At 32.2% G+C, this 13,095-nt stretch overlaps 3 protein-coding genes across 3 annotated transcripts; 1 reads left to right on the top strand and 2 right to left on the bottom strand.

The window, feature by feature from the left end:
- Window positions 1–246: 246 nt before the first annotated feature.
- On the top strand, window positions 247–1,748 carry LOC101245970 (uncharacterized). The gene is made up of 2 exons (XM_004244149.4): window positions 247–689; window positions 891–1,748. Exons 1-2 carry the CDS (start codon window positions 461–463, stop codon window positions 1,679–1,681), a joined length of 1,020 nt encoding a protein of 339 aa, XP_004244197.1. The 5' UTR covers window positions 247–460; the 3' UTR covers window positions 1,682–1,748.
- Window positions 1,749–2,220: 472 nt separating this feature from the next.
- Window positions 2,221–5,345, bottom strand: LOC104648561 (receptor-like protein kinase THESEUS 1). Its single transcript, XM_026032151.2, has one exon. The coding sequence runs from the start codon at window positions 5,082–5,084 to the stop codon at window positions 2,568–2,570; it is 2,517 nt and encodes an 838-aa protein (XP_025887936.2). The 5' UTR covers window positions 5,085–5,345; the 3' UTR covers window positions 2,221–2,567.
- A 5,761-nt stretch (window positions 5,346–11,106) lies between these two features.
- On the bottom strand, window positions 11,107–11,690 carry LOC101246267 (uncharacterized). The gene has a single exon (XM_004244150.5). The coding sequence runs from the start codon at window positions 11,561–11,563 to the stop codon at window positions 11,357–11,359; it is 207 nt and encodes a 68-aa protein (XP_004244198.2). The 5' UTR covers window positions 11,564–11,690; the 3' UTR covers window positions 11,107–11,356.
- Between the last annotated feature and the right edge of the window lie 1,405 nt (window positions 11,691–13,095).

The raw sequence follows: 13,095 nt of genomic DNA, 5'->3' as shown, positions 1-13,095 counted from the left end.
ATAACCAAAACGCGGAACGTATAACTTTATAAACCAATAATAACAACATGTTATATCAAATCTCAAAAGTGAGGTCTGAGAAGAATAGAATATACTCAGACGTTGAGTACTGTGTTATAAGGCAACTTGTAAATGTATAAAGAAAGATACTTCAACACTCTCTTAAGTCATGTGATTTTGCTTCCAAATCTGCAAGAGAAATTGTCAACTTCCTTTATTATAAAGGATTGCAAGTCCCAAAGCATTGACTAAAGATTACAAATTACTTTTTTAACTACAACTAAGATTGAATGAATAAGAAGCTATAAAATTAGTAGTAGTATTTTACTGGCAAATTGCAGAAAATATAATATGAACTAAAAGATGAATTGAAAAGAATCTCCTTGGATTAACTCTATAAGAGGCCAAGGGAGAAGACAAACTAGGACATATTGAGCTTCATACAGCTTGCGCGGAGAAAATGAGTAACCTAAAAAACAAGTTGTTTTTCGCTATTGTGATACTCTTCCTAGCTGGTCTAACAGAGGTCAATGGAGGAGAGCTAATAACCTGCACCAACCGGAAAAGCAAATGCTTTCTGAAACCATTGTATTGCCCTGCGGAATGCCCATCAAAATCTCCAAGTAACTCGAAGGCTAAAGTTTGCTATATCAACTGTAATTCCCCGGTGTGCAAGCCTGAGTGCAGAAGTAAGAGATTCTCTATGTTCTTAAACATTTTCTGTTTCATGTTTGAACTTCGACTTTCTTGTGCTAGAACTTTATCTCGCTAACACTAAAGTACTGTACACACTTTCTTAAAATGATTGGGCGTCTGCAAGAATGTTTTCAAAACGAACTGATCATGATACTTCACAAAAATCTAAAATTCTTGATCATTGATACTTACAGACAGGAAGGCGAATTGCAATCAACCCGGAGCAGCATGCTTGGATCCTCGCTTCATTGGTGGAGATGGAATTGTGTTTTACTTCCATGGCAAGAGCAATGAACATTTCAGCTTAGTTTCAGATCTTAATCTCCAGATTAATGCCCGTTTCATTGGCTTGCGACCTGCTGGTAGACCCCGAGACTACACATGGATTCAAGCTCTTGGAATACTCTTTGACATGCATGCTTTCTCAGTGGAGGCTACCAAGGCAGAGTCTTGGGACGACGAAGTTGATCATCTGAAATTCTATTATAACGGAAAAGAGTTAGGCTTACCAGAAGGATATCCATCCATATGGGAATCTTCTGAAAGCGGCATCAAGGTAGAAAGAACTGCAAACAAGAACGGTGCTTTTATCACACTACCAGAAGTAGCAGAAATTTCAGTAAATGTAGTACCTATTACCAAGGAAGATGACAGGATCCACAACTATCAGTTACCTTCTGATGACTGCTTCGCTCACCTGGACGTGCAGTTCAGATTCTATGGCCTCTCAACGAAGGTTGAAGGCGTTCTTGGCCGGACTTACCAGCCAGACTTCAAAAATCCAGCAAAACCAGGTGTTGCAGTGCCTGTAGTGGGAGGTGAAAAGATGTACAGAACTTCAACCCTTTTGTCTTCCAAATGTAACTCCTGTATCTTCTCTCCAGCTGGAGTTTCTGAAGAATCCGACCCCCTAGTCATGGATTATGGGACTTTAGATTGTACTGGAGGATCAAGCGGTGGCCATGGAATAATTTGCAGAAAATGAGCACCCAATTGGGATATTATTTCTTATATCAGTTGCAGATAATAAAAAGCATGATTTTCAGTTCTTATTTAGGCTATGTTTCTTTCTTCAAGGGCACATGATAATCTGCAGATGTGTATCAAAGATTTCAAACAAACTTTTCAAGAATGACTAGTGAAAAAGTGCTACAAATGAATACACTAAAGAGTAGCTACGTACTTAATAATTAGGCAAACATAGCATCAAAGGAAATTACAGAAGCATATGATATGAAAGGTCTAACATAACAGATGAATCAGATTTCCCACATACTAATAACTATATGTTTAAGATGTTTAGAAGCCCGCGGCAGAACTTCTATAGAGGATTACTGTATGCAAAACAGAAATATGTGTTCAGCTGAACTGTTTCATAACCATTTAGATGGCAGCTCAGCCTATAATAGTCAAAACAGATTCCCAACATTGAGTTTGTCTCATAACAACGATCAACCTCGGAGAGCATCATTATTGCCTTTATGGCAGCAAAAGCAGCAGTAACAGCATGACAAATTAAGCAAGTATCAGAAGATAATTCAGCAGAAGTGCTGCAACAATTGATTAATATTGTTTCTCTCCGCATCACTGATTACAATGCTTTGACAATTTAAAGTCATGACATCTATGAGTAAAAGAGGCAACTCTATCACCTATGTAATAGTTCATACAAGGTTACAACACTTAGTATTACAAAGACAAATTTCAGTGGATGCCCAGCTCCACTAATCATTTACAGTACATACCCGAGCATTTATTAGGAAAAATTGACTCAAAGACTATGAATGAAAAGATTTTTAAATCACATTAATATTTTGTTGAAGCCACAAAATAAAAATTATGGGATATCACATACACCAGACTGTTCCTTTTCACCTTCCCCGTGGATTTACCAGTTGAGAGAAAACAGCACTAGTGGCAACATCCTCTGCATCATCATCAGTTCCAGAGTTGATCCCATCGATCATACTAACACTATTGTCAAATGGCTCAAGTGGTGTCAAAGGTATGCTGGGTATATGGTTCGTGCTGTTATCATCGGGCTCTGCTAGAGCTGATGAGGTTTCCTCAAGCTGAAGAGCATATTCTAGATTCCACAGAACATCCCCCATGGAAGGTCTATCAACTCCATGGTCAGCCAAACACTTCTCCGCGGTCTCCCCAAACTTCTTGAGGGAGGCTGAATTCACCTTCCCTGTAAGATTTGGGTCCATTATCTGATCCAACATGCCTTTCTTTTGCCAAGTCATGGCCCACTCGGCTATATTGACTTGATCCCGTGGTAGGACAGGATTCAATGCAGGTCTGGTGCAGAGCACTTCCATTAGGACAACACCAAATGAATAAACATCTGATTTCTCAGTAAGCTGCTGTCTTCTAAAGTACTCGGGATCCAGGTAACCAAAGCTACCTTTAACAGCAGTGCTGACATGCGTCTGATCAATAGCTGGTCCAGCTTTAGAAAGACCAAAATCAGCAACTTTAGCTACAAAGTTCTCGTCCAAGAGTATGTTTGTAGTTTTCACATCACGGTGAATGATGCTCTGTGATGCACCAGTGTGGAGGTAATGCAGCCCCCTAGCAGCACCTATACAAATCTCAAGACGCTGCTTCCACGAAAGAGATGGAAGATCCGTTCCATAAAGATGACTTCGGAGAGGCCCATTTGCCATGTATTCATAAACCAAAATCATTTCTGATCTTTCATCACAATAACCAATCAAAGACACAAGATGGCGGTGGCGAAGCTTGGATAACATTTCAATTTCTGTTCGAAATTCAGCTAGACCTTGTTCAGATCTCGGGTTGCCCCTTTTGACAGCAAGCCTTGTCCCATCTTCTAGTGTTCCCTTGTAGACTCTACCAAAACCACCAACACCAAGAAGCAAGTTTTCATCAAACTTGTTAGTAGCATCCATTATTTCTTGGAAACTGAAGAATCGACCAAGATTGGGTGAAGCTAAGGAGATACAGCTTGCCGTTCCACTCTTTTGAGAAACTGTGGACATCTTTGTCAAAGTTAAAGAGTTTCCATATAGGGGAAGAGGAAGCCATGGCTGCCCCTGTTGAGAGCTCTTTGATCTGCGGGCTACCAAGCAGCAATAACACAACCCAATAATTGCTAATGCAGCTGATGCTCCTCCTACAACAGAACCAATTATGATACCTTTATTGTTCTTTTTGTGAGGCCTCACAAATAGAGTCTCAACAGATGAAACCCCACTCAAGCTTCTAGCTCCATTGCTAATCTTCATGATTTCTAATCCATTCATAAGGGCATTGATCCAATCAGCTCCTGTGTCTGGACCAACACTGACTGTCAGAACACCTGAATTTGTTGTGGAGTTGGAGACAAAATCTCTGTAATACGGCATGTCCAACTTACCAACTGAAGACAAATCCAGGTCCAGTAAAGCAGTGTCATCATTTATGTACAGATTAAAAAGTAATGTATTCAAGGACTCGCTCACGATATCACAAAAATGTACGCGGATGAGGTACATGAAGTTTGGATCAACTGGGAACTCCCAGGTGATATTGAAATTCCCATCGACAGTATTAGCATCTCCCATGGTTTCAGCAGTAGCATAAACCCAATTTGGTGCTATTTCAGGAGTAATGGTGGCTGGATATTTTATGCTTGAAGGGGTAACTGAAACATTCACTGCAGAGCTGTTAACATGCAGGTACTTAACATCATTCTCCCACGTTCTTCCTAAAGTATCATTCTGAGCAGTAATCAAAGGACCTCCCATGTTTAACCGATAAACAGTTTCAAGGGCTAGCCCAGAAAGGCCATTGAAAGGTGCTGGTGGAGATGCAGTCACTGCTTGATCAGGAATCAACTCATCAGGAGCTGATACAACTTCAATCGCATTAATAAACGCGACGGAGTTGTTTGAAGGGATTAAAGCAACAGTCAAGCTATCTGAAGTGACATTAATTGAGTATTCCTTAAATAGGTAAGTACCCTTATATCTCTTGAAACTGAAATTGTTCAACAGAACAAAATTCTCTGTGACAACTGTGATTGAGGCAGATGTTAAGTTATAACCAGGGAGAGGATAGAAATAAAGGCGAACCCAATGTCGCCCTTCTCGATGAATATCAAATTCGTAAGATGTTGTAGTGTGGAAAATTCTAGCAGACTGGTAAATTGAAAATGGAGCAGTGGAATTAGATGTTGCAGAAATAGAATTTTCTTCACTTTCCAAAACAACTGAAGAATGGTGTGTATCAGGAACAAAAATCTGGCCAAGAAAGGTCACATTTTTGGAAGATCCACAAGCAATCAAATATTTATCAGCAGGAGTAAAAGCAGCATTAGCCTCCAGAATCAAGAAACAAGACAACATAAAAGCTAGAACCAAATGCACCCATAGCCCCATTTTAACAAACACCTGGTGGCCACTACAAACTCCAAATTCCCCAAAGAGAATTTACACACTAATCTTACAAACCATTAATAGATCTATCTGAACCAATTAAAGAGTAGCAAAGAAGCAATGAATAAATCAAGAAAAAAAATGAATATTTTTCACTACTGTTACCTCATTTTCTAGAGCTAAAAAAAAACTTAAAGATTAGAAATGGGTATTGAGAAAAAAAGAAGAAATAAAGAAAACCCAGAAGGGGAATACCTCAATGCCACCATGAAAACACAATCAAGTAGAGCTTTTTAGTGCAAAGTTTCCAAAACAGCTCTTTACAGGCTGTTGATTAGGCTGTCATTTTACAGAAGATATAGCAAAGGGGAGAAATGGAGGACCCCACAAAAGAACCCCCCACCCCCCACAGTTACACCAGCTGTGTTTCAATGGTCATTGTGGTTTGATTTTGATTCACTCATCAGTATCTCAGAAAGAGCAATGAAGCTTCTGTAACTGATACATTAAATGTAATATTTATCTATCTGTACCAGCCTCTGTTTTGCATGGATTCCTTTTTTTTTATATATATAAATTAATACAACCCTATAATCATTGAATATGGTAATTGTAATACTTTCATTTTTAACTAAAAATTTCGAGTTTGAAGTTAAAAAGCATTATTTTCGTATAAATATTTTAATGTATCAAAAATAATATTTAAGTTTAATTAAACTTTAAAATAAATATCGAATATTAGATGAGTATAGTAAACTTGTGTTACTGTATTGGTGGGGCAGGGAGACCAATTTACCCGCTTCTACGCGGCTTAAAGATACGGAGGAGACAACTAGTAACGCCACAGTTAAGCTGTCGTCACCGTCAGCTGGCCGTTTGAGGTTTTGTCTGCTAACTGTAAATTGTAATTGTCCCTTGCCGGAATCGAAAAATATTTATCGGAATAAGTGTGCAATTAAAATGCGACTTAGTCTAAAAGTATTTAAATTTACTTCTGATATATACGACTTAAAGGATGTTTGAATTGATTTAAAAATTGATTAACTATTTTTTAAGTTAGTTTTTTATTGTGTTTGAAAAATATAAACAATAACTTTAAATATGTTATGAAATGTTTAGAAAGGTCAAAAATCAAAAATAGGTCTCTTTCGGACTTAAAAATCATTCAAGGTTAACTTTTTATTTTTAACTTTAGAGTTACTTTTCTTTTAGTCAATTCAAACGAGTTCTTAGTTTGAAAATATCTAAATTTTACTTTTGACATATATAACATTATAATTTCGACTCAATTTTTATATATGTATTTTAGAATTATGATTGTATTTTAGAATTATGATAATTCCAAAAAAAAAAAAAAGTTATATGATTTAAGAATAGAAATTAAGATTTTTAACTTTTAAAAAATATAAAAACTTAGAAGTTTATATTTCATTTTAAATTTTCAATCAATCTCTAAGTGCTCTTTGTATAGGATTGTGAAAAATTGGAAGTTTTTGCAACTTAAAAAAGTTTAAATGGAATTTCAAGACAAAATTTCATGAAATAATCTGATTTCACATTAAATGTTCAAATATGTCTTAAATAGACGTTTCGATGAGTTTTAAGAATTATATAAGATAAATAAAGTTTTTTTTCTATTAAACATTATGTATAGTTAAAATAATATTACATACTTATAAGAATAATTAAATTAATGAATTAAGGTTTATTCTAGTTTTGGGTCGACTCATCAAATCTTTTTTCTAATAACCGCCGCACCGTAGCACATGGCAACGTCCCCATTTGCTACCTTTTTTTTTTTTTTTTTAATAAAGGGGTACTCTATTATTATTATTCTTTTCCTTAATTTAGAAAAATAGAATATTATTCTTGTTTGTTTTTTAGTGCTAAAAATATTATTCCTCTTCACTATTTTGCAGTTCTCCCACTTAGACGAATACTTTCATCATCTCAATCATAAATTTATGTGTAAAAATTAATTTATAAGAGTTTTTTATTGAATAAAAAATTCATTCTTGCAAGATCATTCATCATAGTTGTGGCACATTTTTTTTCCATCATCTAAGTTTGGTTATTATTGACAAATAATTTTGTGTCGTAAGGATATTGGAATTTTTTTTTTATAATGATAAAATATGTATGTTGTTTGAATTTAATAATAATTCAATAAATTATGATTTTGAAGATGATTTATTCATCATGCATAAATCAAGACAAGAAAGGTAAAATGTTGTTCGTATGATGCATGTATAATTTATTTCCAATTAATAAATATAAGATATGTGTTTTAGATAGAGATTTTTTTTTTTTTTGTATAAGTCTAATAATTAGGCCGTGCAATTATTATCAAATATTGAGTGAGAAACTTAAAAAAAAAAAAAAGGAAAATGTAACCAAAACTTAATTGATAAAACCATGGGATAAGTGGATTTCCTACTATGTTTGATCAAAAATAACGAATTTAAGCATAAACTTAAACATAAAATAAAAACATAAACCTATAAAATTAAATAAATCTTACGCATTGAGTGGATAATCAAAACCCTAATGCATTTACGTGAAAAATAATACAGTAAAAAAATGTACTAAATAAAGTGATTAATAATTTGAAGAAACATTTGGTACAATTTCAAGTCTTTTTGATATTTTAAAAATGTTTTTAGAAAAAAAAGAGGTTGAAAATTCGTATGAAAACCTTTAGGTCAAGGTCTGGTAACGCATTTTCCTTTTTATTTTTGGTGTTCACATGTCTATGAATTCCCACAGAAAAATTGACACTACATAAACCTCTTTATTTGAACCACACTTGATTTTATTTTTTATTTTTATTTATTTATTTATCTGACTTCAATATGCCAAAATATCTTATCTTATAATCTTGATCATGTCACAAAAAATTAAAGAATTTATAGATTGAAGTAAAATAAATAAATTGGGACAGAAAACTTATCACAAGAGTACTTTCATGGTAAAAAGATTATTCACAATCACACAATTACATAAAATAATCAGAATTTAGTGATTTTTAATCAAACAAAAATATATATTAATTAATTAAATTAGTATTTATGTATATATACCTAACTTCCATTCATCCATAATTGTCACGTAAATACTCTAAAATATATAATATTTTTTTAATTTTCTTGCGCAGTATTTTATATAAACATTAAAATTTAATCGAATTTTAATTTGCTTCGAAAAATTTCATATTTAGAGATAAAACATTTCTTAATAAATATTTATATTCAGAATTAACTTAATCTAAAAGCTCTGATCGAGAACGAAAAAGTCTTTTTTTTAATGATAGAAAAGGATGTGTTGCATGTCCCACTAGAAAGACAAATTGGACAAAAAAAATTTTTGATTATTTAACGTATTTGTTGAAGATTTTTGTGTCATTTTTTATTCTTTTGTGTAATTATTATCAATCAACTTCTTAGTATAAGTGAAGTTGTTAGTGCATGAAAATATGCAGCGCCATTTACGGAATAATATATGCCGCACCGCGCGATTACGTCTTTGTCTTAAAATATATAATATCTCACGAAGTCAAATCCAAATAATACGTAAAAGTCAATATAATGTCATGAGTATTTTTGTTAATATAGTACTTTCATTAAAATAAATATCGAGTAATTTGATTTAATAAAACTTGTGTAACTGAGGAAATATGAATTTAGTATATATTTTTTTTTGGTATATTGAAAATTGTACATAGAGATTCATCGATTATTATATAGACTTTGTAATCTTTTATAATTACATTAATCACTAGACTACCGTCTTGGATGCTTATTTGATGAAAGTCATGATTACCTAGATTTGGGAGTATTTGATAAATGCAAACTTGCAAATAATTCAAATAATTACGTGGAGTGAAGTATTGAAAATATACTTAAATTTGACGTGAATTATTAGCTTTATTCTTGAACAATTGATAGCCTTAAAAACGCTCGTTAACTTGACTAACCAATCCTAATTTTGCAACATGAATGAATTACACACTGAGATTGTCGCCAAGTTTAGGGGTGCATTCGACACTTCTCTTAGTTTTTTTTATTAAGAGTCTCATGCTCCTGCAAGATTTTAAGAACTCTTTGTTATGTCATGTGACAAATCGAAGTGAATTTAAATTTAATTAGTCAAATAGAGAGATATTCTTAAGACCGTCGATAGACAAAAGTAATACTTATGCTTCTAATATGAATTGAAATACCTCAACCAGCCTATCTGTTGGACCAATAAACCAATGCAAGACCATAAATGGGCCAAATCCAATGAAGTAAAAGGACTACTAATTTGTCCGGCCCATGTAAATAACTATAAATATTCTCTTGGACCAAATTTTGGATCCAATAAAAGTATCGAACTTTTTGGATAATTTACTAGAATGACTTTGAAAGTAGATAATTTTAAACTATTGACCCCCACTTATTTCATAGACTAAGGGCCCGTTTGGATGGGCTTAATAAAAGCAACTTTAAAAAAGTACTTTTGAAAGTGCTGAAACTTATTTTTAAAATAAGCAGTTATGCGTTTGGATAAAAGTGCTGAAGTTGTTATGCCAAACGTGAAAAGGGAAAAATAGAAGAAAGAGATGTTAGAGTTATATGGGTAATTTGAAGATTGTATAAAAATATTAAGGGAAAAAACATAAAAATGTGGTCAACTTAAAACAGCTTATAAGCTAAAAAAAAAAAAGTACCCCTATCCCAGCTTTTAACTTTTGGCTTAAAATAAGTTTTTTTTAACTTAAAATAAGCTATTTTGAGTATTGCCAAACAGTTAAATAAGTCAAAAATCAGCTTTTAAGTCAGTTTGACCAGCTTTTAAGCTGAGCCAAACTAAGCTTTTAAGTTTAATATACTTTTGACTTTTGAAAGTTTGTCCACCGAATAAAAAGGATTAAAAGTTCACGATCACTCATTTTCTAAGTTGCTAGGTATAATTTTCTCAACTTTTTAAAATGCGTGCTACTTTGATTAAAAATCAACTTTAAATTAATAGTACATGTTTAAAATCACAACTTCTAGATATTATATTTTTAATATATATTAAAAGTTTTTTGCTACTTTCTAAAATGTTCATGCATAATGAAATACTATTCGTTTTAAAGAAAATGAACTAATTTGACTTGACATAGAGTATAAGAAAATAAAGAAATTTTCTTTTAATTTTGTAATATCTAGATTGAAGTTATGTTTAATGTATCAAAATATTCTTTAATCTTATTATCTTAAACATTTTATCTTAAAAATTGAAATTAAAATATCGTCAAAAAAGGAAGAAAAAAAAGTCATTTTTTTAGAGAGAAGAAGTACGATTCAACACATGCAACTTGCAAGAGGTAAAAGGAGTACGAAATCACCTTTGATAGGGAGCCATGAGACTTTTCGACGCGAATTTGAATTTAGTCAGGCTATAATGTGGATACGGGACACCCAATATGGAAAAAAAAAGGAGTTTGAGCTTTGTTCTTTTCTTCCACAGAGTGTACACAACATCATATGTCAATTATGTGAGATGTAACAATTACATTAGTAGTGTGAACAGCAACCCAGAAGGTCTTGGAAAGTTGCATTCAACCATATACTTTTCAACAACAAAAAAAAACATATACAATTCAAACAGTCTCTTTCAAATTCTGTTAGCAGCTAACACAGTGATTATGAATTGATCAGCTAGCTAGATCATCACTCAATTAATTTAATTGATACATTATTCTGATTAACTTGTTTATACATTCAAAGACTTCTTTTTATGTGTATAAGCAATGCATATTTTATTACAAAATCCTTTTTATTTTATTAAATCAACATGATATATCTACTATATATGATATACATCGTCTCTAGTACTCTCTCGAACTGTATTTAACCTAGGTTGTTCAGATTCTTGAAAAAATATTGTTCAACGTAACACGATATAGCAACATCAATTAAAACACAATCATCTCTCTCGAAAATTTATATTAAAACATGATTTATTCAGAATTTCAAACGTTCAAAAATGAAAAAAAAAGAAAAGAAAACTCTTCCTTTAATTATTATCAAAATTATGAACATAAAGGATGTATATATATATGATCCAATTTCGAGATCAATTCGACAATGAAACTCTTTAAGCAATGATCTTATCTATGTCATTTCTCTTGACGCGATACAAAAGACGACTTTATATATATATATATATATATATATATTATTTTCGAGTTTCTATTCTATAGATACTATACATATATATATATATATTCATATATATTATTGTTATTATTATCTGTAAGATTTGAGAACAGCACCACAAAAGGAACAAACAATAGCCTTCCAAGATTTCCAGTAAAATGGAACATAACAAAATCTGGTAGCGGTACGCATATCAGCAACTTGAGCTCCGTGGCCGCAACGTGAACACGAACCGGCCACGGGCTTACTCTGCCTCATCATCTTCTTCTGATCCACCAAAAAGCAAAAACAAACCATTATATCGTATCGTATTATATTATATCAATCGATCAATTCAGAGAAATAGAGAATTTAGCAACTTTTTCCAACAGGAAATATTATTGTTGTTTGAAATTTGAATGATCCAAAAAAATAATTTCATATGTGGTATATATAGTGATACATAAAATTATTTATGATGGGTCCACGTTAACCGGCTTAGATATGGGCTTGAGCGTGGAAGCCGCAGGCTGAGTTATTAATTAGACAGGCTTTGTGATCAGGTCAATGTCCAAATTCAGTTTCCAACTTAATGGATCATTGCCACGTGTACGTAGGAACTCTCCAATACTGTTGGGGTTTAGTACTACGTACATTGTCATTGTCGTGGTAAAGCACTCTCTAATAACAAAGGTTGATTCATTATCGAAGGGGGCTCGAATTCGCGATCTATTGATAAAGGATGAAGGATTACTTATCACTCCATCACAATACTTGTTGGTAGAAAAGGTTGTGTTAAGATCTCATGTAAGTACTATAGTAGTACTATTTTGAAAAACATATTTTCTGTGTCTCAATTTATGTGACACTTTCGTTTTGGAGAGTCAAATGGTTTAAATTTGACCGAGAATTTGTGAATGAAATCTTTAATTTTTTTGAAATAAAATTTATATATTTGTAAACCACGTAAAAGAAACTATAAGTCACAATAATTGATTATTCGAAATATTTAAAAGATCTATCAAAAAATTACTGTAAAAATAAACTTATTTAAATCTTAAAATTCGAAAAGTATCACAGAAAAGAGTCTAACGAGATTATAAGTCAATTTACATTATTATGTTAAATTGACATGTTATAACTATATTTTTAATGTGACCCTATTGGATTTAACATGAAAAATTACTTGTTGTAAGTTGAATAAATGTTATAGAAATTATATAAGTTGAAAAATTCAATTTTTTTTATACGGTTCATGTACTTGAATCATGGAGGTATAGTTAAGTGCCGTGTGTCCATTTTACAGTTGGGATGCTTTTATTCTTGTGATTTAATGCAGGTCCTTTTTTTCTACTTAAAACTCCAATGAAACACCTCCAAGTTCAAGTTATCTTTTACATTCTACGTTATACAAATTAAAAAATGTGAGGTCCATCCCTTTTAAAAATATTTATATCATAATAATAATAATAATAATATTACACGTCGTATACAATAGCGACAAGAGCATGCATAATGATTTTTCGAAAATTATTTAACAGTAATAATATAATATATGTATTTATAACCAATATTTTATGTAAATGTTATTAAAGATTTTAACGAAATCTGACGTAATACTTAACATTATACTAAGGATGTGGAATCAATAATATTTCCTATGGGCTTAATTCAATACTTGTACGATAAATACTATGTTTTAATTTCAAATAAGTTAAACTAGTCGAGATCGAAGTTAAGAATCCAGTTACACAAAATTGAGAAGGCCCAAAGTTTATTCAGAGATTTGGGCTATCTTTTTCTTATTGAGCCATTATTGTTTAAGTCCAGTGTCTTTGTAAAGAACAGTT

The sequence above is a fragment of the Solanum lycopersicum genome, chromosome 7 (assembly GCF_036512215.1).
Source record: "Solanum lycopersicum chromosome 7, SLM_r2.1".
Classification (NCBI taxonomy): Eukaryota; Viridiplantae; Streptophyta; class Magnoliopsida; order Solanales; family Solanaceae; genus Solanum; species Solanum lycopersicum.
This window is presented reverse-complemented; position numbering and strand designations above follow the sequence as displayed.